At 44.8% G+C, this 27,583-nt stretch overlaps 1 protein-coding gene across 11 annotated transcripts in view; it reads right to left on the bottom strand.

The window, feature by feature from the left end:
- The window catches only part of arhgef2 (rho/rac guanine nucleotide exchange factor (GEF) 2), a 54,264-nt gene that overhangs the window by 9,500 nt on the left and 17,181 nt on the right, over nt 1–27,583 (bottom strand). For 9 of the 11 annotated variants that reach the window (XM_042105735.1, XM_042105744.1, XM_042105737.1 and 6 more), the window contains 6 exons: nt 12,309–12,471; nt 2,061–2,128; nt 1,716–1,779; nt 982–1,117; nt 664–773; nt 14–157 (listed from right to left, as the gene is read on the bottom strand). In XM_042105735.1, the coding sequence (XP_041961669.1) occupies nt 14–157; nt 664–773; nt 982–1,117; nt 1,716–1,779; nt 2,061–2,128; nt 12,309–12,471 (685 nt within the window). Of the gene's footprint in view, nt 1–13; nt 158–663; nt 774–981; nt 1,118–1,715; nt 1,780–2,060; nt 2,129–12,308; nt 12,472–26,612; nt 26,678–27,226; nt 27,520–27,583 lie in introns of those variants that run through there. The other 2 variants (XM_042105741.1, XM_042105742.1) reach the window with 2 other exon arrangements.

Raw genomic sequence — 27,583 nt, forward strand, 5'->3', positions numbered from 1 at the left:
AGGCAGGACTAACCATAGATGACGTCCTGCCGCTTGATGACGTCTTTGCGGTGTGTCTGCAGGTAGGAGGAGTCGACGGCCATGCTCCAGGAGTCCGCCTCGAAGTCCTTTCCATCCTTCTCCAGCTCCTCCAGCACAGAGGCGTAGTACGTCTCACCTGGAGGAGGACAGAAAGAGAAAGAGAGAGAGAGAGAGAAAAAGAGAGAGAGAAAGAAAAAGAGGGTCAGAAGAGGGGAGGAAGGAGCAGGGATCAGCTTTAAAACTGCCTACATCGTTATCTTTTACATCATGCTGTCTTCAGCTTCTTTCAATGTGCCTGTTTCTCTTTCACATTTCCCATTCTGTTTCCCTCTTCACATTTCGCTACCTCACAGACTTTACATTTCTCTTTCACTAAACAACGTTACCTCTCTTTCAACTCAACTCTGTCTTCTACGAGATGTTTATCTTTTGGTCTCGGTGTTTATCCCACTCTATTTTTTCCACTCTTACTCATGTGTTCTATGATTTGAATGCTGAGTCATCCTCGCCTCTCTCTGTCTGTGTGTGTCTTACCCTCATCATTCAAAGACTCCATGGGCATGATTTTATGCTGAGTCATCCTCAGTCCATCCACATTCTGTCTATGTGTGTATTACCCTTATCTGTCTGTGTGTGTCTTACCCTCATCATTTAAGGACTCCATGGACATGGCTCTGTTCCTGAAGTTCAGAGAGTCTGTGGACTGAGACAGGATCCGCCGCAAACCCAGAGGGGAGTCATCGTTCAAGTTCCTATACACACACACACACACACAAACACACAAACACACACGCACACACACACACACACACGCACACACAAACATTAAATCCAACATGATCAGAGTATGCTGACACACATGTAGTCATAGCAACACTCCACTCCTTACTGTATTCTACTTTATTCATTACTGATTCATTACTACTTTATTCACATCTGCAGTGTGTCTAGTGGACTCACCCTGCAATATTATTGGTGGAGACGCTCTTGGAGAGTCCAGAGAGTCCGGAGCGGACCCGCCGTGCTCCCAGCAGCGACTGCCTCAGGCTGTCTGAGGGGTAGATGGCCGAGTTGGGCCTCTCCTTCATCATGGGTGCTGCAGAGGGACAAACAGAACAGAGAACTTACAACCAACATAGATCAATCAAGCAGCTAGTATTCAGCAGCTGTTGCACTGAATGTCTCATTTTGTACAGACACGGGTAGTATTCTCAGTGTAGTAGTGGATGTACTAGTGGATAATTGTAACTGTCTGACAGGGCCAGTAGCGTTTGCTGATGATACATTTAGATAAGCATGGAAAGGCCATGTGGCAATAAAGACTGGCTAATTTGTTTAGCAGGTAGTACAGCCAACACCGGCTTTTCCTGTTCCCAGATGCAGTGGAGCTGGAGGACAAACCCCTCCTCTGTCTGCCACCACGTCTTTGTAACATGAGCTATCCCCACCAGTTGCACAGAACAATGACAACCACATGAAACACTACAAATAGTGACATTTGCTCTGTACAAATACTGTAAAAGTGACCGACACTGGCTTACTGCAATGGGCTTTTCTAACCCACAGGTGGCAGTGTAGAGACTCAATGGCATGTACACTGAACTCCGTAAACCTCTTGGGAGAATGAGAAAAAAAAGAGTGGAGGGATTGGACATAAGTGTCCACTTCCGAGGGAGTGAAGGAGGAATACTCACTTTTAGAGCGCATGGCGACGTTCTGGAGGGCTGAGCTGTTGCGCACCAGGGCCAACTTCTGTTGCTGTAAGTCACAGGAGGAGAGACAGCAGCTATTGTCAGTTTCAGTCACAAAATTGATACAAAAACTTTAACCTGTTCACAGAGATAGTGATATCCCAATTCAAAATACATTTTGAACAGCTTTTCAGCTTCAAAACATATTTAGACTTCATTTTAGATAGTGTAACATATATTCAATCAAACACATCCATCTTTTATTGTAAAGATATTTCAGCTTTATTGATATTAAGAGATGTTGGACTCAGGTCCATGTATACTGTGTAGCCATGACACTTGGATTACCTTTTGTTTCATTTTGGCACAGTTGGGCAGTGTGTCTCGGCAGCGGTTGTGGATGGTGACATTGCAGGCTGCAGAAAGACAAAAGCACAGGACAGGGCCAGTTAGTTTACAGGCCTTGGTTCCCAAAAAACAGCCCGGCCCAAACACACACAAATGTATGCAAATGCGGCCCAAACACACACACAAATGTATGCAAATGCGGTCACGCTGGTTAACAGGGAAAGGAACCGAGCTAATGTAAGCCCTGTGCACTTTTCACTCAAAGAGGAAATTAATTCAACATCCTCCCTGTTGGATTAAATGTTGAGCACAAAAACATATTTATTTGAGACCTTAGAGATACAAAAAGGGACATTCCTTGGACTAATAGGATAGTCATCTCAGTCCAGGGTTATCCTAACAGAACGAGCAGGAGTGGGGAAAATACATACTGATAAATACATGTATATACTGTTCTGTTCTACTATGGTTACTAATTCACTATGCAAATGATATGACCCATGTGCATACAGACAGCTGCATCTTATCCAGAGCAATACATTAGAGCAGAATTGCATCAAAGAAAAGGCAAATGCACTCCTCCACCATCCCACAATTCCCCATGCAAAATCCCCAATCCTCACCAGGACGGTCTCAAATACAGGCAATTAGCATGAACTGCATGGAATGAATGACAGCGGATACCCCACACGGCTGCTAGTGGGTTGAGTGGGGGCCTGTGGTAATTTCCTGCCTATATGAGTTCTTATGAGTTCCTAGTTGGGCTAATTCTCCTGTAAGTGGCTGTGCCAGTGTCCTCCCAACAATCTGCACTAACGAGCCCCCCCCCCCCCCCCCCCACTTCATGAACACACTCCGGGCGGGCATGAGCGCACACATCCCCCCTGATCCCCCCATATCCCAAACCCCCCCATGATGTTGTTGTCATCCCTCTTTCAGAGACAGCCTTCCTTTTCTGTCTGTCTGTCTGTCTCCATCTCCACCCCCCCCCCCCCCCCAACCTCATCCACCCGCTCCTCTCGGCTGTCAGACCCCCCCCTCCCCATCCTCTCAGACCCCCCACTCTCATTTCTGCTCATTGTTAGACGGGCTCCCACTTCCTGAGAACTGTTTGGGAGGCAGGAAGTCCTCTTTAAACAGGGCAAAGGGGAGGCAGGAGGTGAGTATATGTGCATATGTAGGGTGGTGGGGGAGAGGTGGGTAGCAAGGCTACGTTTGATGCCTGCTGGAACTGAGGGATGGGGTCAGGGTAGGCGATCTGGGGGAGATGAAGATGGGTGTGTGGAGGGGATTGACCTTGTCTTTCATCGCGGCTGTATATACAATAACAGCATATCGCTCAGGATATTGTTTTCTATTTGTGGGTTGTAAAGACTTTCCTGTCTGCTTGCCTTTTCTATATCTAATGACCTGTCCATACCAGTCACATTAAAATCATTTGAATGTGATGTGATTGAAAAAGTGAACAAAAAAGGGGACACCTTAGGTGACAATAATTACAACAATAAATACTACTATATGGAGGGGAGACCTTAGGTAACAAATACTACAATAATAAATATTATTACCAGAGGATAGGAGTGCAGAAGTTAAAGTACCCCACTAGTCAAGTGTATCGGAGATGGTGGTAGAAGGAGGAGATTGAGGTAGGCAAGTGTATGGTAAGTGCATGTTAGGTGTATAAGTATATATACTCTTTTGATCCCGTGAGGGGAAATTTGGTCTCTACATTTATCCCAATCCGTGAATTAGTGAAACACACTCAGCACACAGTGAAGTGAAGCACACACTAATCCCGGCGCAGTTACTGGTTACAGGTCCGGAGTGCTAACCAGTGGGCCACGGTGTGTTGGAGTTTTAAAAGTGTTAGGAGAGGAGGTACTCTCGAGTTTGGTCTTCAAGCACTTCTTAAAGATAGAGCAGGACATCTCTGCTCTGCTAGCACTTGGTAGGTTGTTTAACCATTGACGAACTACAAATGAAAATAGTCTGGATTGGCTTGTGTATACGGTCAGCCGTCCCAGACGACGCTCCTTGGAGGAACATTACTTAACAATAAGTCACACAATGATTTCTCAATGCAAGACTTTCAATACCAGCGGACCATCACCACTAAGACTGGTTGTGAGCAGAGTCATCAGTAAGAAAATAAACATGATCTATTTGTCGAGCTCAGTTTCTGCGGAACAGCCTGAACAACTTTCGACTTGCCTCAATTAGAGTACCAACAATGATTCAAGGATTGGGCTGATACAACTCAGTCCCTTTGCCATAACAAGGCTTTATATCTTGGTATTGCTACAGTCCATGGGGAGTCTGATGTGTTTGTGATGTCTGACTGCTTCAGGTTAATTCACAAAAGCTGTAATTTGACAGCAGAGACAATGTCAAACCTAGTCGATGCTCATGTGGATGTTGTGATGAGAGGCTATGTGCAGAGTCTGTGTGTGTGTGTGTTTGTGTGTATTTGAGTGTAAGTGTAAACCAGTCCACAACTTTACTTAACACAGGGGTGTCTTTGTTTCTCTCCACAGCAGCCTCGGGCCAGCACTTGTGAGCTCATGTGCATGCTGACACACACACACACACACACACACACACACACACACACACACACACACACACACACAGACACAGAGACAGAGGGAGAGACATTTTTGCTGTTTTAAAAGTCCAACACCACAGCTATTTGAACTAAATTACACGCATGCTTCCAACTCAAGCTATAAGTGGACAAACAAGCCTGCAGTACACCATTGGCGGTGCTTATTTCCTCCTAAAGATAGAATTTCCACTGTACTTAAGAGGGAACACCCAGCTGAAATGAACGCATGTGTGCTTTTAGGCCAGCTTTCATTAAAACCTCAGAGAACTCTGTCCACATCAGGAACAAAGAGGCTTCACCAGCACTTTCTCCAGAACACATAATGAGAGACACACTGGGGACCTATTCTTGGCCCCAGACTCAAACATGTAGAGAGAGAGAGAGCGACAGAGAGAAAGAGAGAGAGGGAGGGGGAGAGAAATGCAAAGATATAACACAAGTACACACATACAGACAGTGAGAGAAATGCAAAGATGGAACACAAACACACTCACAGACAGAAAAAGAGAAAGAGAGAGGGAGAGTGACGTGTAAGGAAGAAAGAGAAGCACACTCACACACACATAGAGAGAGAGTCTTTCCGATGCAGAGGAGACACAGAGAGAGTGGGAGAGAGAGAGGTGGAGAAAACACCTCCAGCACTAAAAAAAACAGGCCTTGCCCTGAATCACTAAACCAACACAACTGAGCCAGAGCTCAAACAATCCCTGCCTTCACTCTGAGTCTGCTGTCCACTCGGACACAACACAGAAACCAGAGGCCACTAACACCCCCTTTCTTCTGGACCTCATTAACCCCCAGCTCATCTCAGATAAGGACTCTGCTCTCCAAACCAGGACCAGATCCCCACAACGCAACTTCAAGGCGCATCAACACCATTCACTTGGATGAAAGACGGGACTTCTTAATTTATTAGCCACCACTGCAGCTTCGCTGAATCACGTTGAGGGTGGTGTGATGACGCAGGTGGCTCTGGCAGTCCACTCCACAGCACAAGAGAGAGGCTGGAGCAGCCTACCTAGAGCCCTTTGCCGTGTACTGAGCCAGAGTGACTCATATGGTTAATGAGACAGAATTAAGACGTGCCATTCAGAGCTGCAGCCATCACCAAAGCTCGGGGGACTCCTTTCCTCAAAAGCCACTCTTGTCAATCTCTCCCTCAAGAGTCAGCCAGGAAATTGACTTGCACTTGCTCTTCATGGCACATATGGCACCATACCCGTTTGTGTTTTATAACTTTGATGTTTTTTCACGATTGCTGGTTACATGCATTGCTTATTGTGATGTTCTGCATGCAATCAATCAAATGGCAAATAATACTAGACTAGGCTAGACTTGGATGATTCTGCTATTGCTATCAGCCAGTCGTTTTCATACGAGTGCATCAACAGCTTTTTAATCATGAGTGCACATTCAATGGGTCATTGTTCTTACACGATACTTCAGTAGACCTTTATGTGTCCAAGTAAAAAAAAAAACACTTAAAAGTATATTACAGCAAAAAAAAACTGTCAGTATCTATAAATCACATTCATTTAACACCATCAACATATATCCGTAGTGTCCAAACTCAACAACAGCTCATCTAGTGCTTTGGACTTATTTACACTTCACTGCTATATGAGGTTATGGTGGAATTGCATAGGATATCCTGCATAATCGGCATGTTAATATGAAGCTAAAACCTCAGATTAGGTCAGAGTGGGGGTAAACAGTGGAAATAATCTGAGTGTTAATCACAGTCTGGGAGATAATCTCACATGTACTGACACAGCACAGTCGATCCGGCCGTGCTTCACACACATAGATGTACACGCCCATATATGCATGGACACGCACATATATGCATATACACACACATATGCATGATCACATGTGCAATACTTGTGTGTATGCACCATCTTGCACGATTAGCACTATTTGTGAATGTTAAAAATGCTCCTGTCCACCACATCTATGTTAGCCTCAACATGTGTAACTTCAAACATATATAGTCATATACAACACACACATACACCCTCACACCCACACACACACCCACACACACACACACACACAGACATACACACACAAACACACACAAAGACAGAGAGATGGAGAGAGAGGTCTTAACACCTCTAAATCAATACATCTTTATCATGGTCTAACACCGCTTGCCCAGGGGCTATGTGCTGCTGGTGTCAAACACTTACTTGTTCTCATTCACATGGGCCCTTGGTCCTGCAGGGCCTGCTATGATCTGATTGATCTTGAGCAGGAACATGCACAACATCTCCCATCTACAGATCACACAGCCGCTAGCTGGTGTTGGAGACGCTAATCCTCAGATCTACGTCCAGTGATGGATGAAGGTGTCGCATCACATTAAGGCCAATCAGTGTCACTCCCTGCATGAGGTCTCACCAGGGCTAATGCATGTTTATTATTCACCTCGGAGAGCTGTCAGTCTAATGAAGAGCAGACTCGATAGGATTAAGTATCGTGCTGCTCACCATAACACTAATGTTAGTCAGATTGAGTGTCTGAGTGAGGTCTTGAGGTCAAGTTTTGAAATAATTTAATCATATGAGAATAACAATAGCCTTCCAACAATTACACATGGTGGACTGATGTTTTGAGGTTTTAAAGAAATTATGCAGTAGATATGATCACAAACAAAACAGCTGAGAAGTATGAGAAACGCAATTCAAGTAAGTAAATCTTGTGTTCTACCGCATAAGCAGTGTAGTGTTAAACTTGCTATCTTAAGTCATCATCCATCATGCATTATGCATTATCCATCATGGGTCGTATTTTATGGGAATTCACCCAGGTTCAGCACAGGGCCCTGAACTTCCATTAAAACACCTCAGTGTCAGCTGCCCACACAGATGGCCCTTTGCTTTTAACCATGCATGTGTATGTGTGTGTGTGTGTGTGTGTGTGTGTGTGTGTGTGTGTGTGTGTGTGTGTGTGTGTGTGTACACTGTACATGCATTAGTATGGGCCCCCAGGATATAGAGTAAGTTGGTTTGTGTATGTAGTTAAGAGTCTGTACTATATTCTCTATGTGTGTGTGTGTGTGTGGTGTGTGTGTGTGTGTGTGTGTGTGTGTGTGTGTGTGTGTACACTGTACATGCATTAGTATGGGCCCCCAGGATATAGAGTAAGTTGGTTTGTGTATGTAGTTAAGAGTCTGTACTATATTCTCTGTGTGTGTGTGTGTGTGGTGTGTGTGTGTGTGTGTGTGTGTGTGTGTGTGTGTGTGTGTGTGTGTGTGTGTGTACACACTGTACATGCATAATTAGTATGGGCCCCCAGGATATAGAGTAAGTTGGTTTGTGTATGTTAACGTCTGTATATTCTTTGTGTGTGTGTGTGTGTGTGTGTGTGTGTGTGTGTGTGTGTGTGTGTGTGTGTGTGTATGTATGTGTGTGTGTGTGCACGTGCGTACATGGTCAGTGTATTTGCCTGGAGCGTGTGTGAGAGACAGACTGCTTGTTAATCTCTCACACTCGCATCTCTATCCCCAGATGCACTAATTCCAGATTACAGTTGGAGATTTGGGGGTGGTGTGTGTGTGTGTGTGTGTGTGGGGGGGGGGGGGGTACTGGGGAATGGATGGCTGAGTGGATGGGGGGCATGTGGGGGTGTGGGGTGGGGGGACAGACAGCAGCTGTGGGGTGGGCACAGGAGGTCTTCATGGATAGTGCAAACAAAAGGGCCACATGCCAACCTAAGACTGCAGCCTTTAGCCCAGACTCAAGCTTAATCCATGTGTGTTAGCAGTCTGTGCTCAGTAAGCAGTTTCCAAGGGATTTCATCCTCAATTAATATCAAACTGATACTGGAAAGGAAATTTCAAAATGGAGACGCATGCAGAAGAAGAAAAATGGGCACAGGCCAGTCGTATGGTCCATGGAACACCAAAGATCAAAAGACTGGCGTGTACGTAGAGCTGAGAGACAGGGAACAAAGAAAGGGTTTGCGTTCAACCTTTGTCCAGTACAGTATAGAATGAAAGACAGGATTCGCTTGTTCCTTTTTCTCCATCCTGACAACCCCCTCTCTTTTCCCCTCTCTATCACTCTTTCCATTCCACCAGCACTATCCAGCCCTCCCTCTCTCCCTCTCTGTCTCTTTCTCTCTCACCTCCAGTGCCATCATCAATGATAATGTATTCATGCCCCATGTCGGTCTCAATGCCTCTGTTGCTATTTAATTACCCCCTCCATTCTGAATCAATACCCTCTCGCCCGTGCCCCAGGCTTCAGCTGTTCTTCCAAACAGTCCCACTGCAGCAGAGTCAGTGCCCACTTACTCTCTCTTTCCCTTTCTCTCTTTCTGTTCTGAATTGCGGGGTACCCCCGATCAGCTCATGGTTGGATGGGAACCCCCCCCCCCCAACCCTCTGGCAACAGACATGTACGATTTAGAGGCCAATGCCGAATCCCTCCCCCAACCCTCTCCTCTCCTATCCCCCTCTCTCTCTCCCCTCTTCTCTTTTCCTCTCCTCTCATCAATTCCTCCACCTCCTCTCTCTCTCTCTCTATGCTGGCGCTCCTGGCTGGCTCGCCCGTTTGAAAGCTGCACTTCAAAAGCACTGCAGGTCAAGGTCACCGGGTCAAGGTGAAAGCCTTACAGCTAGTACACTAGTACAAATCCACGAATCCTTCCAATCCATTGTATGTGATGATGCCACAATAAAATAAAAAATCCAAGGGCTTATCTGCTATTTTCCCCCTACTTTGTGTCAAATTAGCTAATTTGTTTAAGGGATGAAGGGCTCCCTGTCTGCGATGCATAGCTGGTGGCGCCTTGTGTTTGCCTCCTCCCTCACTGTACTCTTTCTTTCTCTCTCTCTTGCCATGTCTCTCATTAGCTGAAGTGGCATGTGCTTGACAATGCAGAGGTGTTGATTGTGGTGGGAGGACACTCTCCAGTAGAGGGGGAGGACAGTGAGGGCACAGATCCATCCATCTCTCCCTCTTCCATTCCTTTCTCTTCTTCCAATACCTCATACATCTTCATCTCCATTCTTGCTCTCTCTCTCTCTCACACATCTCCTCTTCACTCCATCATCACCCTCTCATACTCCTCCTCCACGTTCTCCTGATTGCATATTAATTAAAGCTATCACCCTGTACTGTTCACACTCTTTATAAATCTTTTATTCTTATACTCCTATCTCAACCTTTGTACTATTTTGCTGCCCTTGCTTTTCCGCCAGCAATGTCCACTGATTCCTGTACAGTGGAACACGAATCCTGAGTAACCTTTTCACTGTTTTTTTCTATCTTTCTTTCCTTTCTCTTCGTCTACCTCTGTTTACACACTCATCCTTCTGCTATCGTTCACACCTCCACCACACCAGCATTCTTATCTTCCAAACTCATTCCATCTCTTTTCCGTCCATCCATCTCTGCGCCTGTTATTTATTTTTCTCCCTCCTTCTCCTACCTCTGCCCTCCCTCTATGCCCCCTCCCCTCAGCTGTTTTGCCTGCTGCCCCATGGAGGGAGAGAGAGAGAAAGAGAGAGGGGGGGGGGGGGGGGGCTCAGATCTGTCCTCCCCACACACTGCCACTATTGTCTGGGCGGAGGGTGGGGGTGGAGCTGAAAGTCAGCAGCTGATTGATTTTCAAAGGTGGAGGGGGGGTCACGGGGGGGGGTTACCGCTGCAGTGTGCGGCTGCGGGAGAAATCCTTCCCTCCTGTTCGCTCCCCTCTCCTACGTGCTCTCTTTTGATTCTCCTTCTATCTCTCTTTCTCTCTCTCTCTTTCTCTCTCTTTATCTCTCTGTATTTCTCACTACCTCTCTCCTGCCCCCTCTTTCTTTCCACTCCCTTGTTTCCCCTAACAACATCAAACCTACCTAATCTTCCAAGGTTGAATCCTCAACACATACCCACCATCTCTCTCTCTCTCGCTCTCTCTCTCTCTCTCTCTCTCTCTCTCTCTCTCTCTCTCTCTCTCATGCACTTTCTTTCTCTCATTCTTTCATACCAGGCCCCCCTCCTTCCTTCACACATTGATCGAGCACTTCCTCAGGGAGCCAAAGCTGCTTTGCTGGGTAGAGTTGGACGATGACAAATTGCTCTAGCTTGCTGGCGCGGCGAGTTCCCATATGCGCCGTAAATTCCCCCAGTGCCGCCAGTAGCCACACGTTGCCAGATATTAAGCCACCCGCTCCACACGTTGCCAGATATTAAGCCACAAGCCCTGCCGCACTACATCTGAGTAAGACGAGTGATCTGCACCAGTGCAGCGCTTTTCTGTGGAGTATTTTGAGGACAAAGCAGAACGCTGAATGAGCAGTCATTCACTTCTTTAAAGGGTGTACAATGAAAAAGCAATTTACCAAGATGGATGCCAATACACACCCAGTCTGTGTTGACTCTGAAAATACTACAATGAGACGACAAGACGTGTCTGTAACAGCAGTATAAAGCATGCTAGACTGTGTGTGTTGGGTGTCCTACACAGACATTTTTAGAACTGCAATGAAAGAGCACCGTGAGGTGTGGCATGCACTCTTTTGGGGCTCCTTCACCACAGCTGTTCCGAAAGACTTGGGCTTGCAGTTCAGGAAACTCTAGCTATACTGCAGTGGAGGACTACAGAGGACAAACAGGAGGGCGTACATTGTAAATGGACTGTGATGTGTGCTGACAAGGGGTGTCACGATTCTCCAAATCCTCGATTCGATTTAATTTTCTATTTTAAAGTCACGTATTAATATTACTATTAATGTATTCCTTATATGTTATTGACTTTTTTTGGCCTTTTCCTTTTCTGTTTCGGGGGGCTTTTATTTTGAAACAGCTTTTTATTTTGAAACCGCTCCAACCGCGAGGTTGTAATATAAACAGGGCTAAAAAGAGATGTGAACATAGTGAAATGAAACAACACAGAATGATAATTTGATTGTTTCAGCACACTCCGAAGAGACCCAAGGTTAGTGTTCATGGAATATGTACTTATCAATGTGCATTTTAAGCCTTAAAGTAATTTTGGATTGTAACTACATCATCTGTTCACTTGCTAAGTTGAGTAGGCTACGTTAGTGTTAATTGACGTGAATGAACGACAAAATACTTCCACACCCATGATTTCAGAGTAGATTCAGGTAGATTTCAGGTTGATGTGTATATTTTAACTGGTTGCATCCTGAAATTAGAGGAGTGTTGACGCTGCAGTTCAGCACGTGCGTGTGCGTTTGTGCATCTTAGCATAGATGTTGGACGTGACATTGGGGGTGTGGCTGTATCGTCGATTCTACTTTTGAGCTCGAAGTTCGAGAATGAGATGTAATTTTGATCGATTTCGATATAAAATCGAAATCGTGACACCCCTAGTACTGACAGGGCCCTTTGGAATTAATGACACTTTAACTATGAATATGGAAAAGGACCCATGTACACATAAAGTCAATACTATAAGCCTTTTTGCGATGTTCAAAATATTATCAATCTAGTCTAAATGTGGTATAGGCCTTTGCGTAGGCCTATAGGTGGTGTCCATATACTGTACCGTCATGCCACAAAGTGTACAGAAATGTTTGAGAGAGATCTCACAATCTCGCTCTGTGGTTGTGTGTGTGTGTGTGTGTGTGTTTGTGTGTGTGTGTGTGTGTGTGTGTGTGTGTGTGTGTGTGTTGAACTCACTGGGACAGCTGAGCGCCTCCTTGGCGGTGATGCTCTTGTTGCAGGCGGAGCAGAGTGTGGTGGCCGACACGGTGAGGGAGGTGAAGAGGTGGCCATTGCTGTAGCGCGCCTCCCTCTCGCGCGCCTCCTTCTCGCGCTCCTTCATGCGCTCCTTCTCTTTGTTCTGAGGAGAGGGAGCAAAGAGATGAAAAGGTCAGGGTTCATGTCTCATGGAGAGAGAGAGGTGACTTCCTACACGGCTTGAGTTCCTTCACGTTGGTCAGCTCCAGGAAGCGGTTCACGCCCAATTCGCGCTGATTTCAAACAATGGGATGACCTCACCAAAAGTACATTATGGTGGAGAAGACAGATTAACATTAACAGAGAGAAATGTAAAGCCAACTGTTAACAGTTGTAATATTTGCTCTTAACACGGAAATACTAAAGGAAATTTCAACATGGTGGAGGTTTATAATGAGTTGAATTGAACACTGCATAATTATGAGCTTTCATGATAGATCTTGATTGGCATATTGCCAGTGGTGCTTTTTGAGATAACACTAATTAGCCACCATAACCATATCAGGAATGCATGGATATCAGATGCAATCTTCTTTAAAAGAGGTTAAAATGGTTAATCATGGCATGGGCATAGATTCCAACTGTCGAGAGGGAAATCAGCCATGCAATTTTGGCAGCCGTTGGCTCTTTGTTGGAAAAACACCTGGCGCACCGTCTCCCAATCCAACCTCAGCTAATAACACAAAAATGCACATAATGGTGAAAACAGAACACTGTAAAAGAAAGTGTGACACCCCGCAGCACATTTCATACACAGCGACTATTGACTGTATAAAGACCACTGACTGACAGGCTCAATACTGTGTGATTGTGTTTTTTTACCGCTGTCACTCTGAGACGAGTCTTATCTGGCTGCCTCCAGCAAGGCTGGCGCTACAATCTGATTTGATTTGACTGTGCTGGCTTTACAACTGCCTTCATAAAGTCATTCTCATTTGTTTCGCCTTGTCTTCTCATACCAATGTACTGCTGAATAAGCTAAAAAACGCTAAAGCGCACGCCTTGCTGATGGTGGTGTTTCAACAGCAGAATCATCTGGATCTGAACTTGGGCCGCTATCTCCAAAAAAACGCACACATGCTCCAACTGTGGGATCCAGCAGTTCACCTGGCGGGAACCCTTATCTCATCTGTGACATTTTTACAATCAGTTTGGGGGAGAGCAAAAAAAAGAAAACACACTCAACTTGGAGTGTAGGGTCTCATGCTGAGTCAGTCTGAAAAGCTGCTGGGGCTTAAAGCTGCTTTGTTCGAATTCTCTCCTTCTAGGAACAAAGAAAAACAGAAATGTCGAGGTTTCTGTCTTTTTTTTTTGTTTCTCTGAGGGAGTGTTCCAAATGAGGTTGCATAATCATTACTCAACTACTGCAGCCATTTGAATTCCGCTCTTTCTTTTCTTGAAAGCTGCCAATGGGGTGAAAACGTATACAGGGCTGTCAAGGACCTCTGTGAGAGAGAGAGAGAGAGGGATTTTAAGCTGTGCTTGACTGCCCTACATTTATGAACATGCTGGAATAAACTGTCCGCCCCCAATCCCTTTTGGGAGCTGTGTTTAAAGAAGACACAGATCCGCGTTGTCACTTTAGCACTGACATGGACAAGCGGGAGGACCCTCCCTGGAGAGGGAGGGCACAGGGTTCAGGTCCCATGGGAATGTACTACTACAGTACATGATACACAACCTGCCATTACCTTTAAGAAGGAAAACAAACGGTGTATTTGTGTATGTGTGTGTGTGCGTGCGCGCTTTGGGGGATTGTCCTTTCAGAAAACCCTCAACAAAACCACCCTGGCCTATTGTTTAAGTGCCACTTTTGGTGAATGTCTTGTGTATGATGTTTCAAAAGCCAAATGAAATCCACCCCACCACACACACACACACACACACACACTACCATCTAACCACCATCCAACTGCCCCCTGTGGGCCCTCTGCTCATGGAGCTGAAGGGGTGAAGCGGATCCATCCTTCCCATTAGATAAGGGAACAAAAGGCAGAGTGAACAGGGGGATTTCCTTGAACAGCACAGCGTGGAGATGAGAGTGACAGGAGAGAACACTCAGAGATAACGACATAAGACCCTCAACCTCTGTGAGGCCCCCAGTTACCAACACACACACACACACACACACACACACACACACACACAAAGACTGCAGAAAGACCTTAGCGTTTGAGCGTCAATCTACTAACGAGACACCTCAGCTGAGTTGGTTGCCGTGGCACCCTTGCAGCCTCCACAGCTGTGTGATGAAAAAAGATGAGGGGGGAAAGCCTCGTCTGATTCAGGCATTTTAAATGGCCTGCTCGTGAGCTTTGCTACTATGCTGACACACACAACTCCACATGTTTCTCTTCAGTCATTCACTCATTCTTGCTCTCCTTTTGCTTCTAATTGTCTCTTCTCTTGCTCTCTCTCTCTCTTAGTCCACTTATCTATCTATACTAGATTAAGAGGCAGGATTAGAGTCATCTGACTTGGGTAATAAGGGGATGAGTGTGGGGAGAAGGGCAGGAATGCACCAGTCCTGCTTCTGCTCACAGCCAACTACTAAAGACTCATCCCGGGATCGGCATGGCAGGGTGCAAGCCCCAAACTTGGCACCGGTGACAAATTACAAACACATGGGCAGTAATGACTGCTTTAATGACAAGACTTGGGTGCCCAGTGGGGGATACAGAGGGGTAAAGCTGCTATTACATGTCAGGGATTAAGTAAATACTATTACTGCATGGGTCACGCTTGGGGTTTTTAACCAGAGAACCTGGCACTCTGAATGCGCCATGCTGGTGGTTATGTTCTTCGGTGTGGGGGATGGCGGCACAAGACAACAGGATAGAGAGACAGAGAGGAGAAGGCACGGTCCTGTCATCTTGTCATCTCTTGTCTTTGACTGGAAGGCATGTGGCATTCAGTGTACCGCTCACACAGACAGGGAAAAAAATCTGTCATCGAGCTGTTTATTAAATGGGCAGTCCACGCTGCTGGCTATGTTGTGAGTCGGCTGAGCTGGGTGACCTCATAATCATCCATTAATCACGCTGAAGGAGGGCAATGCCACTTGTTATCAGCACTGAGGTCCTACTGCAGTAAGAGACGAGCCTGGTCAAACCCTCACGTTCGCACACATGTGTATATCACGCTCCTCTATCATTCCGTCTTCAATAACACTCATATAATTGGGTCACAAACACCCACACACATTTATGCATAACGCACACACAACACACAAAGAAACACACAAACATACAAAGGTAACCACCGATTGTGGGTGAGGGCATTTCTTATCTTCCTTATTTGATCCTCCTCTTTCCTACAAACCATAAACAAAGAAGATAAAGATCTCATACTGCAGTTAGTTGTAGACTATGTCCAGTCTATAGCCAGACAGGTGTTAGTAATCTTCCAGGAAAGACAACAAACAGGATCAAAGTCCATCTTTCATCAACTTCAACCTGCCACAGAAACAAATGGCCCATACACTTTTGTGCAGTCATGCTAGCGAGGTCACTGTGAACAGGGGTGTAGCAGGAAGGTGGTTAAGGAGGGTACAGAGAAAAAATGGAGGCGTGTAATTATTATTTTTCAGAGTGCAGTGTTCAGGAAGTTTCGGTTCCTTCTGCAGACTCCAAAATCAGCTGTTCTTTGAATGCTGGCTCCTGACTTCATTTGCATGTGAACATTGTTAACACGAAAGTTACATGAACCCTGAAATACTTCTCTTTCTCCCCTCTCCCTTTATCAAAGGGCATGACTGGTTTATTTCCTAATTTACATTTACAGTTCAAAAATAAGCACAGTACTATAAAGGGTTTATGGATCCAGTCTGTTTGTTGTTAGTAACTGGTAATTCTGGTTTTCACAATAAACTTGCTTTGATTTGAGTGGGAAAGCTCTGTAAAATGCTTTCTTCCACGATATTGTTTAGTCTGTTGGCTGATATTTTGTCCATTTTCATTGTTGATATGCAACACAGGAAGTCCACAAAAATCACTTCCTTCACTGGCCTGAGAAGGTGGAGCCTGCAGTAAACAAGGGGGAACAAAAGAGTGCATTGCAACACAAGCCATAGAGCCAAAAGACGCCAAGGCGAAAGTTGCTCAAATTCAGTTCTGCCAAGTCAATTCCCTGAAGTGGCAATGCCTTTGTGAGTGTCGTAAGTCAAATATTAGAGTTCCTGAGTCAAACGTTCACTTTTAACCCGTCACGCTCCATTCCAACAATAACTAATTAGCTATGGCAACTACAACTGTTGACAAAGGGACAAGCTTGACTGACTTTAATTCCAGTTGAGTGGATTGCATTAACCCTGGTGTGTCTGCTGTCCTTCAGAGGGCCTGAGCAGACATCTGTGAGAAGGCACACATGGGACGGAGGGGGGGGCAAATCACATGGTTTTACTCAGTTCACTGAACTGGAATCACCAGGGTTACTAGCTAGACTGTATCATTTCACAATTAACCCCACTGAGCCTCATAAAATAGATGACACACTTAGACTGTGCTTGTAACTGTGTTAACATAACTACAGACATCTGGGCACCTAAGCAATAAAGCAACACTGACACCAACAACACCTTTACGGATGTTGACTCATCTTGGAGAAGTATGAAACACAACAAACACAGCAAAGGGCAAAAAGCAGAAAAGCACAAAATGTCTCTCTGCTAGTATTTATAAAGCACAGCTAGCGTCCACACACTCCAACACCATGGCTAAATCACGGCCAGAGAACCAGAGCACCAGTGAGCAAGCAAACCCTTCCAACCTTGTTAAAAGCTGAAACCCTCATTAAGGCATCAGCCTTGATTACTGAGCACTGCCCTGTCACTAAGCCAAGCAGAAGGCATGACAGAGGGGGGAAGGTTGCACATGCAGACTCAAAGGGGGGTGGGAGGATGAGGATAATATAGTCTACTGGGATTTAAATGTTTGTCTGAATACCATCCAGTCAGGTTGCTCTCTCTCTCTCTCCCCCCTTCTGTATGGGTCTGTAAGTCATAAAGAGCAGCAGAGTTACTGCCCCTCTCTGCTGTGACCCTGGGTGTCCACCTGACTGGACTAATCTCTCTTAGGCCTAGTCCACACGTACCAAACTGATCTTTTTTTCCTCCGTCTTCCCTGGAACCGTATCAAGAATATTTGCGTCCAAACGGATCCATCTCAACACGACAACACGTTACTTCATACCCCAGGCCTATAGGTGGCACTGTTTCTTTACAGAAATTGACCAAAACTTGCGCTTTACAAACAGACAGAATAGGCTACGACGAAATGGCTAGTGCAAGGAAACCAGAATTGTTTGTGTGGACTGATGGTGAACTGTCAACTGTAGTCAACTGTAAAACTAATAAACTTTATTTTACGGTTTGTGAAGGGTGCAGTCCCGTCCTTTATTTGGCTAACGCAGGTAGGCCTACTAATCACCTTTACTTTCTTTGGTTGTAGGATAGTCTGTGATTCACATTAGTTTTGGCTATCACCGCAATTAGGCTACTAAACGCAAGGCTTACCCAAGTTCTAGGCTATTCTGTCGCCACATTTATAATATTGCTATAAAACCTTCGTTAGTAACAGTCAATACGTTTGCCTGCATCAAATCGCGCATTTGCATTCAGTGTGCTACCATCGGCTTAACGTGAGTTCTAAGCGTCTTTGTATGCTTATATCTGATTTCACTCGACTGTGAATGCATGTATATATGTTGTAAGACATGTAAAATAAATGAATGACACTGGCACTACGCACAAATTAATGTAGCCTAAACTTACACTGCACTTTCCTAATAAGTTAAGTTCTCTCTCGTCACTAACAGTAGCTAGAATGCATAAAACAAACACCGGGAAAAACAGTGTTCAGTCCACCAAGTCATAAGCTATCGGCGCTGCGCAGCACCAGTTGTGATATTTATCTTACGGAGTGTAATCGTAGGTAATGTCATGTATGAAAACTAGTATTGTTAGGCAATACTATAAGTGCAAGTCCAGGGCAGCTGAGGTGTGGCGATGACATCATCGATACGCAAGCAGGATGTGCGTTTTCGCGGTCTAAACGAATTCAAACGGGCTACGGTTTCAGATTTTTCCACTCTGGGACCAGGTTTCAGAAAAGTGCGGTTTCGGGCAGTGCGTTTACAGGATTCGTTTGGACGCTCGGCCAAGACGAAGCAAAACCTCTGCGTTTAACCTAAAAAGCCTCTCCGTGTGGACAGGCCCTTAGGAGCCAATCTGTTTTTCCAGGTTCCCAGCAGCACACATGAACATGTGAGGAGGAGCCCGGGCGGCCGGCAAACCCTTAAAAACACCCTGCTGAGCACTAGCTGCGTTCACACAGCTCTGGGTTGATTCATTTGGATTAAAAGCATTCAGCAAATAACAACTACCCAAACAAGGGTGAATAATGATAATGATGATGTGTGTGACTATATCTCTTTTGTCAGAGTACAGGCTGGAATTTCCCAACTATGTTTATTTTTAGAGATGAGACGTGACTGTATTAACGTCTAAAGCTGTAAACATACGGGAGCATTTATTTAGGCTGGGCTCGTTTTGATTGTTTTGTTTGGGTCTGAGGTCGAGTCCAGTCAGACGAGATTAGGAGCAGGAAGTGTTTTACGTGATGCCAAGTGAAGTCATCACCAGTGACGGCAACAAACAGGACCCTCCTATTTATCTCTGAAGCAGGACCCATGAGAGGGAGAAGATTGAAAGGCAGAAAAAAAAACTATAGCAATAAACTAGAGAGCTTTCAGGTGAAAAAAAAAAGACAGGCTTGTGAGAGATCAGGGGACTGATTATTTTCCAGGTTGGCCTTTTAAGAGAGGAGAGAAAGAGAGAAAGGAGAGAGGGAGAGAGAGAGGTGGGGGAAAAAGAAAAGGGGTTGAAAGGGGCCTATAGCCACAGGAGGAAGGGGGGAGCAGACAGATGGAGAAAAAACGGGCAAAAAGAGGAAACCCCAGAGAGTGGCTATGGAGAAGAGACAAAAGCATGAAGAGAGAGAGAGAGAGATAGAGAGAGAGAATGAAAGGGAGGATACCTGACAAATGATAGTGGAGATGAGCGGAGCTGAGCAGGCAACCTGACTTCAGTGGAGAACAAAGGAGAGGGAGAGGCAGAGCAAAAACAGGAAGACTATGGAAAGGGAACTCGAGCAGGGGGAAACTCAGGAAACAATGGCCTGTGTGTGGAGCACAACCTTCCACAACTGCATTCACTAATATAACCCTTTACACACAAAGCACACAACATAACATGCCATAAAGCTGCTGTAACAGTAGCTTCCATAAAGATAGTCCGATCACTGCTTATTAAATGAGTTAATGATTTGTCTGACTGATCACATTCTGCTTGCACGTATTCAGCAGAGCTGCCTGTGCCTGTTTGTTTTGTTCTGCGTTCACTGTACGCTGCTGAATGCATACTACTGTACTTAATGTGTGGTCTGCAATGTGTCCATTGTAATCATGCTGCTGATTGCCAACATGTAGATAATCCTCAAGCTGATGAAGGCCTGAAGAGACTCATGAGTCATGAAATAATTTGGTTGGCAGTAAAATGTTATTCAGAATATTTAAACAGTAGGTAAAGCAACAGAAAGAGGTTTTGAAAATGCCTTGGCACCCAACTTGAATGTGTGTCAGTTTATGCTCCTTAGCTTTCTGAAGGTGGGGTGTGTGTGTGTGTGTGTGTGTGTGTGTGTGTGTGTGTATGTTTGTCTTTGTGTAAATTTATGTATGAGTGACAGTGTGTGTGTGTGTGTGTGAATCGCATCATCGTGTTTGTGTGGTCATGTGTACATTTATGGAGCACTCCCACACACATGTATGTGTGAATGTGGGGCTGCAAGCGTGCAGTCTGGGACAGATGGTGGGGGCGACGTGAAGTTCAGCGACCTTTGACCTTGAGTGGCGGAGGCTTCCCCAACAGACGGGCCGCCAGCACTAGCTGACAATGTGCCACTCGTTAGCACTCCCACGGAAATACAGCGTGCCAGAGAGAAACCCCCTCTCACACAAACACACAACCCACACACACACACAAATACAGTACACATACGCTTAGACTAGGGCTGGCCAATTAATCAAAACTCTACCGATATTCTGACCCCTGACTGACCAAAAACATCATAATGAAATTAGGTATATCAGGTTGTTTAAAATATATACAAAATAGAAATTCCGTTATTATAGTTATATTCATAATCATTTTGAATACTGTATCCTTTAAACAAATCATCATCAGATGCTTACTGTACCAAAGGTACTTTATTTCAAAGCAGTATTTTGAAATTTGTTAATGAAAAAAATTATCATGGATTTATCATCAATGAGATTAATCTGAGAAATCGCTATTTTATTTATGCCCAGACCTGGCTTACACACACACACACACAGACATTCACACACTGTACTAATCAATACGCCAGAAAGGATGCCAAAAAGCATGACATATTTGGGTATTTAGCACCCAAATCACACAGGCAAGCGCACATGTGAACACACAAGCATAGCCAAAAAGATGGGGATGTCTCACCAAGAAACATGCACGAATGAGCAAAAGCACAAACTGAGAAAATGGGTGGGTGGGTGGCTTTTAGCACAGACTTATCCACCCACACATAAATACATCCAGCATATGCTGCCTCTCCCCAAGGACACCCATGTGTAACAAATTGATTAATAAATAAATAATACCAAGCCCAAGCATGCCAATTTGTACCACAATTAGACGCTCACATTCTGCCTCCACCACCGTCCGGTGTTTGTATCAGCACTTGGCCTTCAGAGGCAGAGCTGAGGGATTTCTTGCTGACACAGATCTAACACTGGCAGAAACGTCCTCTGCTCACTGAGGGCCTACTGTCCTGATGCATACCCCCCCACCCCCCCACCCCACATACACACACACACACACACACACACACTTCTTGTGGTAAAACAGTGACCATCTCCATGACAAAAAAGCAGGCTTAGCAAACCACTGATGGAGATAGTGGTATGTGTTGCTAGGTTAAAGCTAAAACAGTCTTCACCACAGAAGAAGAGGTGATTGCAGAACAGAAATAAAAGAGGATGTCACATCCTCTTCCTGTCAGCATATATACTGTAATATATACGTGCCACTTCAGACTAAATGACCTTAACAGACCTCCAGCCCAGGCAGCCCAGGAATGAGGTCTGTGAAAGTCATTAATGTTTGGATGGGAAACGTAGCAGTCAAAGAAACATTTTTCAACATGTCATTTGATAATATTGAGAAATAGTGTACAAGAAATAGTACATCGTGGACTTCATACCTAAGGATACACTGTTTATCAAACAAACCAACAAGATGTCATCAGTTATAAGATTTGAGTGTTGGTTTTCACTGACTGCATTCATATACTCATACATTAGGTGTCATTTCTGAAAGACTGATACATTACAGTAGGGGTACACACATCCATGATTGCCCCATTTCATCACTGTCACCTCTTAATTTCCGTTCACCTTCACGCTCTCTATTATCGCCCCTTCTCCCCCCACCCTTCCATTCAGTCTGTTCAGCTGCTGTGCCCCTCCACCTCGTCCATCACTGATAATGCTTCTCAAAGCTGTTTAACGGCATAGTTGTTTGCACAGGTGCATGGAGGGGCTAACTCACATATAAGCACTGCTGGTTTGTGCCCTGTTATGCCGTCCCTGTGGTGCTGACCAGCAGGGATCCTTTACGGGGAGCTTTAGCGTTTGTTTGTGTGTGTGTGTGTGTGTGTGTGAGTGAGACTGTCTGTGTTTCAGTGTGTGTCTGAGACTGAGACTGTGTGTGTGTGTGTGTGTGTGTGTGTGTGTGTGTGTGTGTGTGTGTGTGTGTGTGTGTGTGTGTGTGTGTGTGAGTGTGTGTGTGTGTGTGTGTGTGTGTGTGTGTGTGTGTGTGTGTGTGTGCGTGTGAGTCTGGATGACTCTCAGTCTGGCTTTCTAGCATGCTGTGTGGGATTAATCCGGCCTGTCTTCTCGGTCTGTCAGTCAGACCTTTTATCCGTTCCTAGAGGGGCCCATGGGTGAGGTGTTCTCCATGGCCCCCACCGCAACCTGACCCCCCCCATCCCCACCCCCCTCCTACTGTCTGTGTGTCTCTGGCTCATACACACCTTTCTCCTGACCTCCTTTCACGACTCTCAGGTTACAGCACTGAAAAAGGCTCACCAGGGACTTTTTATTGTTTAGTGAGAGAAACATTTGAGACAGAGAGAACAAACAGGATGAGAGGAAAGAAAGAGAAAGAGAGAGAAAGAGAGAGAGAGAGAGAGCAGCAAGAAAAGGAACAGAGGAATGAAGTGTGAGAGAGGGTGAGAAAACTGAAATGATTCAGCATCAGTGAGGTAAAGGAACAAGAACCCTCACTGAAACCCTTACATCGGATGCACCAAAAATACCTGCCTTGGTTACCAATACACTAGTTATTGTACACAAAGAACTGAACTAATGGTGGTTACTGGACTCATGATAACTCTCAGAAAGTAACTGGCTCTTACTTTACTTATCTATCAATACAAAGGGCAGCGAAGATTCATTAACTTTGTCTTAAAAGCTATATGTCACAATTACCTATAGCTATGTCAGTGGAAACTAAAGATATTTCATACCTTACAGACAAAAATAAACTTAAATGAACTTATAACAATGTTATACTGTTACATATAAATGGTATGTAGTAAGTAAGGTAGTTCTTGTGTGAACCCTTTCCCCCTTCTTTTAACATAACACAGCACACTACTGTGCCAACCAAAATAGTGCCAGCTAGTGGAGAGAGATAGGGCTACAGACCCATATTTGGGCACTTGGCTACTTCTGACCATTTCTGTCTCTGAGACAAAGAATTAACAGTATTCCGTTCTGTTGCGCTTACAACATTGTTACCAAGCTCACACGTTGCCAAGGGTTCCACATTCCGTGTTCTACATCTAAGAGAACACCTGCAAGTCAGCTGGGGACCACTTGTCCCACCTCCCTCCGCCCCCAGTTCATGGCTGTGTGTGACACTGCATTTGTTTGTACAGGTCAAAGTGCATGGGGCAGCTGCGGCAGTCAAATAGACCACTAGTGCGAGCCTTACGTGGATGAAATGCCTGTTGCTGTGTTTTGTCTCCTTTGGTATTTATGGCTGCTGCGTTGAGCTGCTTGTGTTTTGGGGACTGTGGTCCCCATGAAGCGCTTTGCACCCGTATGTCTGGCAGAGGAACACGTCGCCAGAGGTCCGTGTCTAGCACGTGTTAATGGTGCGCGCAGGCAGCACTCAGACTTTGTGCCATTGTTCTGGATGGTTCCAGCCATCCAAGCACATAATGGAAACACAAAAGGCTGATTAAACACGCACACACTCACTCACAGACACACACAGACAAGACACACATGCACACTGACACATGTACACAGTGGATTCTGTCTGTCTTATTCACCCACATGCGCATCAATGCTCCTCGACACATAAACACAAACACACAAACACACAAACACACACACACACACACACACACACACACACACATAGGGGTATTTTGACTCGACTGGCAAAAAGTACGTCCCTATTCTTAAAGCCAGAAATGTAACCACTGAAAGTGTCTGAGTCAAAGCAGACTCCTCAGACACCTACTCAAATGACACTGCACAGACATAATATTACGTCAACATACATGTGTGTCAAAAGGTTAAAATAGTGACACACTCTTCACAAACACTATTTTAAGACAGTGACTTACAGATAACGCCACTACAAAATAAAACATGATGGATAAACTATAGCTGAATGCTAGAGCTGAAGGATGCTCTTTTCTTTGAAAGCACCAGTAATCGAGAAAGGAGGCAACAGAGAGAGGGAGAGAGAGAAGGGGATGGAGGGAGAAAGAGAAAGAGAGAGAGAGAAAGAGAGAGAAGGACAGAAAGACAGAGAAAGTGAGAGACCTTCAGAAAGGGCATAAAGAGGGGCCTGTTCGATGGTGCTCTCGGACGGATCCTGCATCTCCAGTCCCATGCCTGGCCCCTCAGGCCCTGTACACAATCCTCTCTCTGTCCATCCCACTGTGCCTGTGGAGGACCTATTGTACACTGTGCCCTTAGGTAGGCTAAATAGTGCCTGCCCAAGAAAACCCCAAACGCACAAAAAAGAATGGGATGGCCTCCTTGTCTGGGACGAGGGAGGATGACTGAAGAATGAAGGCTCTCTATGCCATTGAGGAGACCATGTGTGGCTTAACTCATTGTGGCAAATGGGCACAAAACAGGATGGCGGTTTTGTTCAGTGTTTGAGGTTACAAGTCAGTTAACAGTCTCTCATTAACTGTGTATGTGGCTTACAACAAGTCATGCACTGATATAGAAATTCCTAGCTGCTTATCAATTACCGCTTATTCAGAAAAGCTGTCTACAGATTGCTGGGTGATATACTGGGTAATCCGATATACTTCACATTTCCACAGAATTATATATTTGTTCTACTCTGGTAATTAGCTAATCACTACATGCCTATAACATACGTGTGTCAGTACTGACTGGCATAAGCAAAGACAGAAATATCCTGCATTAAATTGCACCCATGACACACGGATAAAACAAGGGATGCATGAAAATAAAATGGCGGAATGGTACGGAGAGCTGATTCTGCAATTTTATGTTCTGCTGATCCTGACTGTTCTAACACCATCTACATCTATATTCCACAGTCCACACACACACACACACACAGAATCGTGAAAAGTAGAGCTAAGAGTACATTCAAGTTAAGAGCAATTCTTGAAAACCAGGAAGTTTAGACCAAATGCCCCAATTTAGCTGTATCAGTAATGTGCTCCTTATACGTTCATTAGAGACATGACAAATCAGCCTTGTCAATGAATGCTTCATCTAGAACTCTGGGTGTGTGCTACATGCCATGTAAAAGAGAATACATGGCATTACACTCTTTCACCTACATAGATAACCCATATATGTTGGTATCCCATATAAGATTATATTATGCATGTGTATAGCATGTTCATTCACGTCTGTCTGTCTGTCTGTTTGTCTGTAGGTGTGTGAGTGTGTGTGTGTGTGTGTGTGTGTGTGTGTGTGTGTGTGTGTGTGTGTGTGTGTGTGAGAGAGAGAGAGAGAGAGAGAGAGAGAGAGAGAGAGAGAGAGAGAGAGAGTTTTGTACAGCTCTGCATTGGTTCTGCATGTTCTGGGGTTCACTGCCCAGGAATGTGCCATTAGCTTTGTAAAACAAAACACTAGTGGATCCCAGACAGCCTCTTAGTCACTTCACATTACCCACAGCACTTCCTCTGGCTCGGTCAACTCCCCCCCCCTGAGTGACCAATGGTCCAGTCATATATACTAATACTTACACACACACTGCCCTCAAACAGTCAAGTTCATCCTCACAGTGTAGAAAACGGTGAATTTGGATGATCTTCCAGCAACCACATTTAAATTTATCAGCAGCAAGCAAGATCGGCTCATATCAAGCTCTCCCTCTCCCTTACAAATGCATATGCCTAGGCCTTCGACCACTCCACTATGAGAGAAAATGTAGCCTATATCACATTTGACGCATCTGATTAATTAGTGAACTAGCACCAAAGCCAAATAGGCTTAGGCTAAGCTATTCCCATATCAAAACAACAGTCCGATGGTGTAATGCAAACTCTGATTATGGTCTGTTGTGTTACCATAGAGACTATCACCTACACTTCCTCCGTACAGCTCCTACCAAAAACATAACTTCCCCACACAGAAAACACACAAACATATCTTGATACACTATCAGAGTACACACAAGGTTTAAGTCACAATCACAATGCCCCAAATATTTGTTGAACAAATCCAAATGTAGCCTGCAACACAAAGAAATAACGTAGCCAGGGAAACGACGTTAGACAACTCACAAGTCGTCGCTATGAAGCAGAGATGCATAGGCCTATGGCCATAATTAAATAGAATCTTTGTGCACCTGCCAAACCAGTCCACACAAAACCCTACTCGCATCTACTCGTGCAAGCTCTCGCACACGGTAAATTACCCTAACAAATGAGAGTAGAATCGACCACTGCGTTTGCGATAAAGTTTCTGAGAATGAAAACAATGTAAAAACTGAAACATTGCAACATGCAACATTGTAGCTTACTTTACAACGAATGCCGGTTCGAGCATGGAATATGAAACAGCCAAAGAAAGCTTAATCAAATGAATGGTATAGCCTAAGAAATGCAAATTATATCACAAACGTAAGCATCTGACCTTTCTAAAAGCCTTGTTGTACAAAGAGGACATAGGCTACAACTCCTTCCCCCTACCAATTTCCTTCAAATCCCCTGGACAACGTGGTCGGCTTCAGAGAGCGGTTTCTGCAGCTACTGTGACACACAATGAGAAGACCCCCTCTCCCCCTCCCCCTTTTCCACGCCACGCTGTTCAGTCGCTATACTGTAATCCACTATGGCATATGTAATGAGGGTTGTACCAGTGAATATAGGGGAGCAACTATTCTAATATATACAAAAAACAACAGATGTTCCAAACCGTATGGTGCTGGAGTTATAGTGACTAACAAAGTCAAAGAGGGACAGGAGGTAACGGTGGTAGCCCACACATAGGCAAACAGCGACCGATCGTCTACTCACAAAGATTATTTTACGGGTGTGGAGGACATCCCTCACCTTAACATTTACTGTTAGGCTATTCTCTTTTAAGTGAAAACCCCTAAAGTAAAGATGTAGGCTAATGTTTGTTTATTTAACATAAGAGGGATGATAAACAAACATCACATAAATTGAACTTTATTAAGACTATTTAGGCTAGACGTAGGCTACTTCTTATTTTAAAAAAAAAAAAGACTTTATAGCTGGACTTACCCGCAGATTTATTTCTTTCATTCTCTCTTGTCGCGTTTTTGGTAGAGGGTCCGTAACACGGGACATTCCGAAAACTGGATCAATAAAAAGTGATCCAGATGGTAATCCTTAGAAAAAACTCTGCCTTTCCACGTAGGTATATTTTCTATCACATGAAAAGTTCGAAAATCAACACCCGTCCTTGGTAACAATTTAAAATTAAAAATCATGAATCAGTCAACTTTTCCCCCTTTATTGTCACTGATCCATTTGCCGCTACAGGAATCGCTTGACTTTTTCAAACAGGAAACTCTAAGTAGATAGTTATTCTCCAGTGCCGCTTGATGTTAGGCCGCACCCCTAGGGACCTTTTTCGTC

Source organism: Alosa sapidissima, chromosome 10, assembly GCF_018492685.1.
Source record: "Alosa sapidissima isolate fAloSap1 chromosome 10, fAloSap1.pri, whole genome shotgun sequence".
In the NCBI taxonomy this organism is placed as follows: domain Eukaryota; kingdom Metazoa; phylum Chordata; class Actinopteri; order Clupeiformes; family Clupeidae; genus Alosa; species Alosa sapidissima.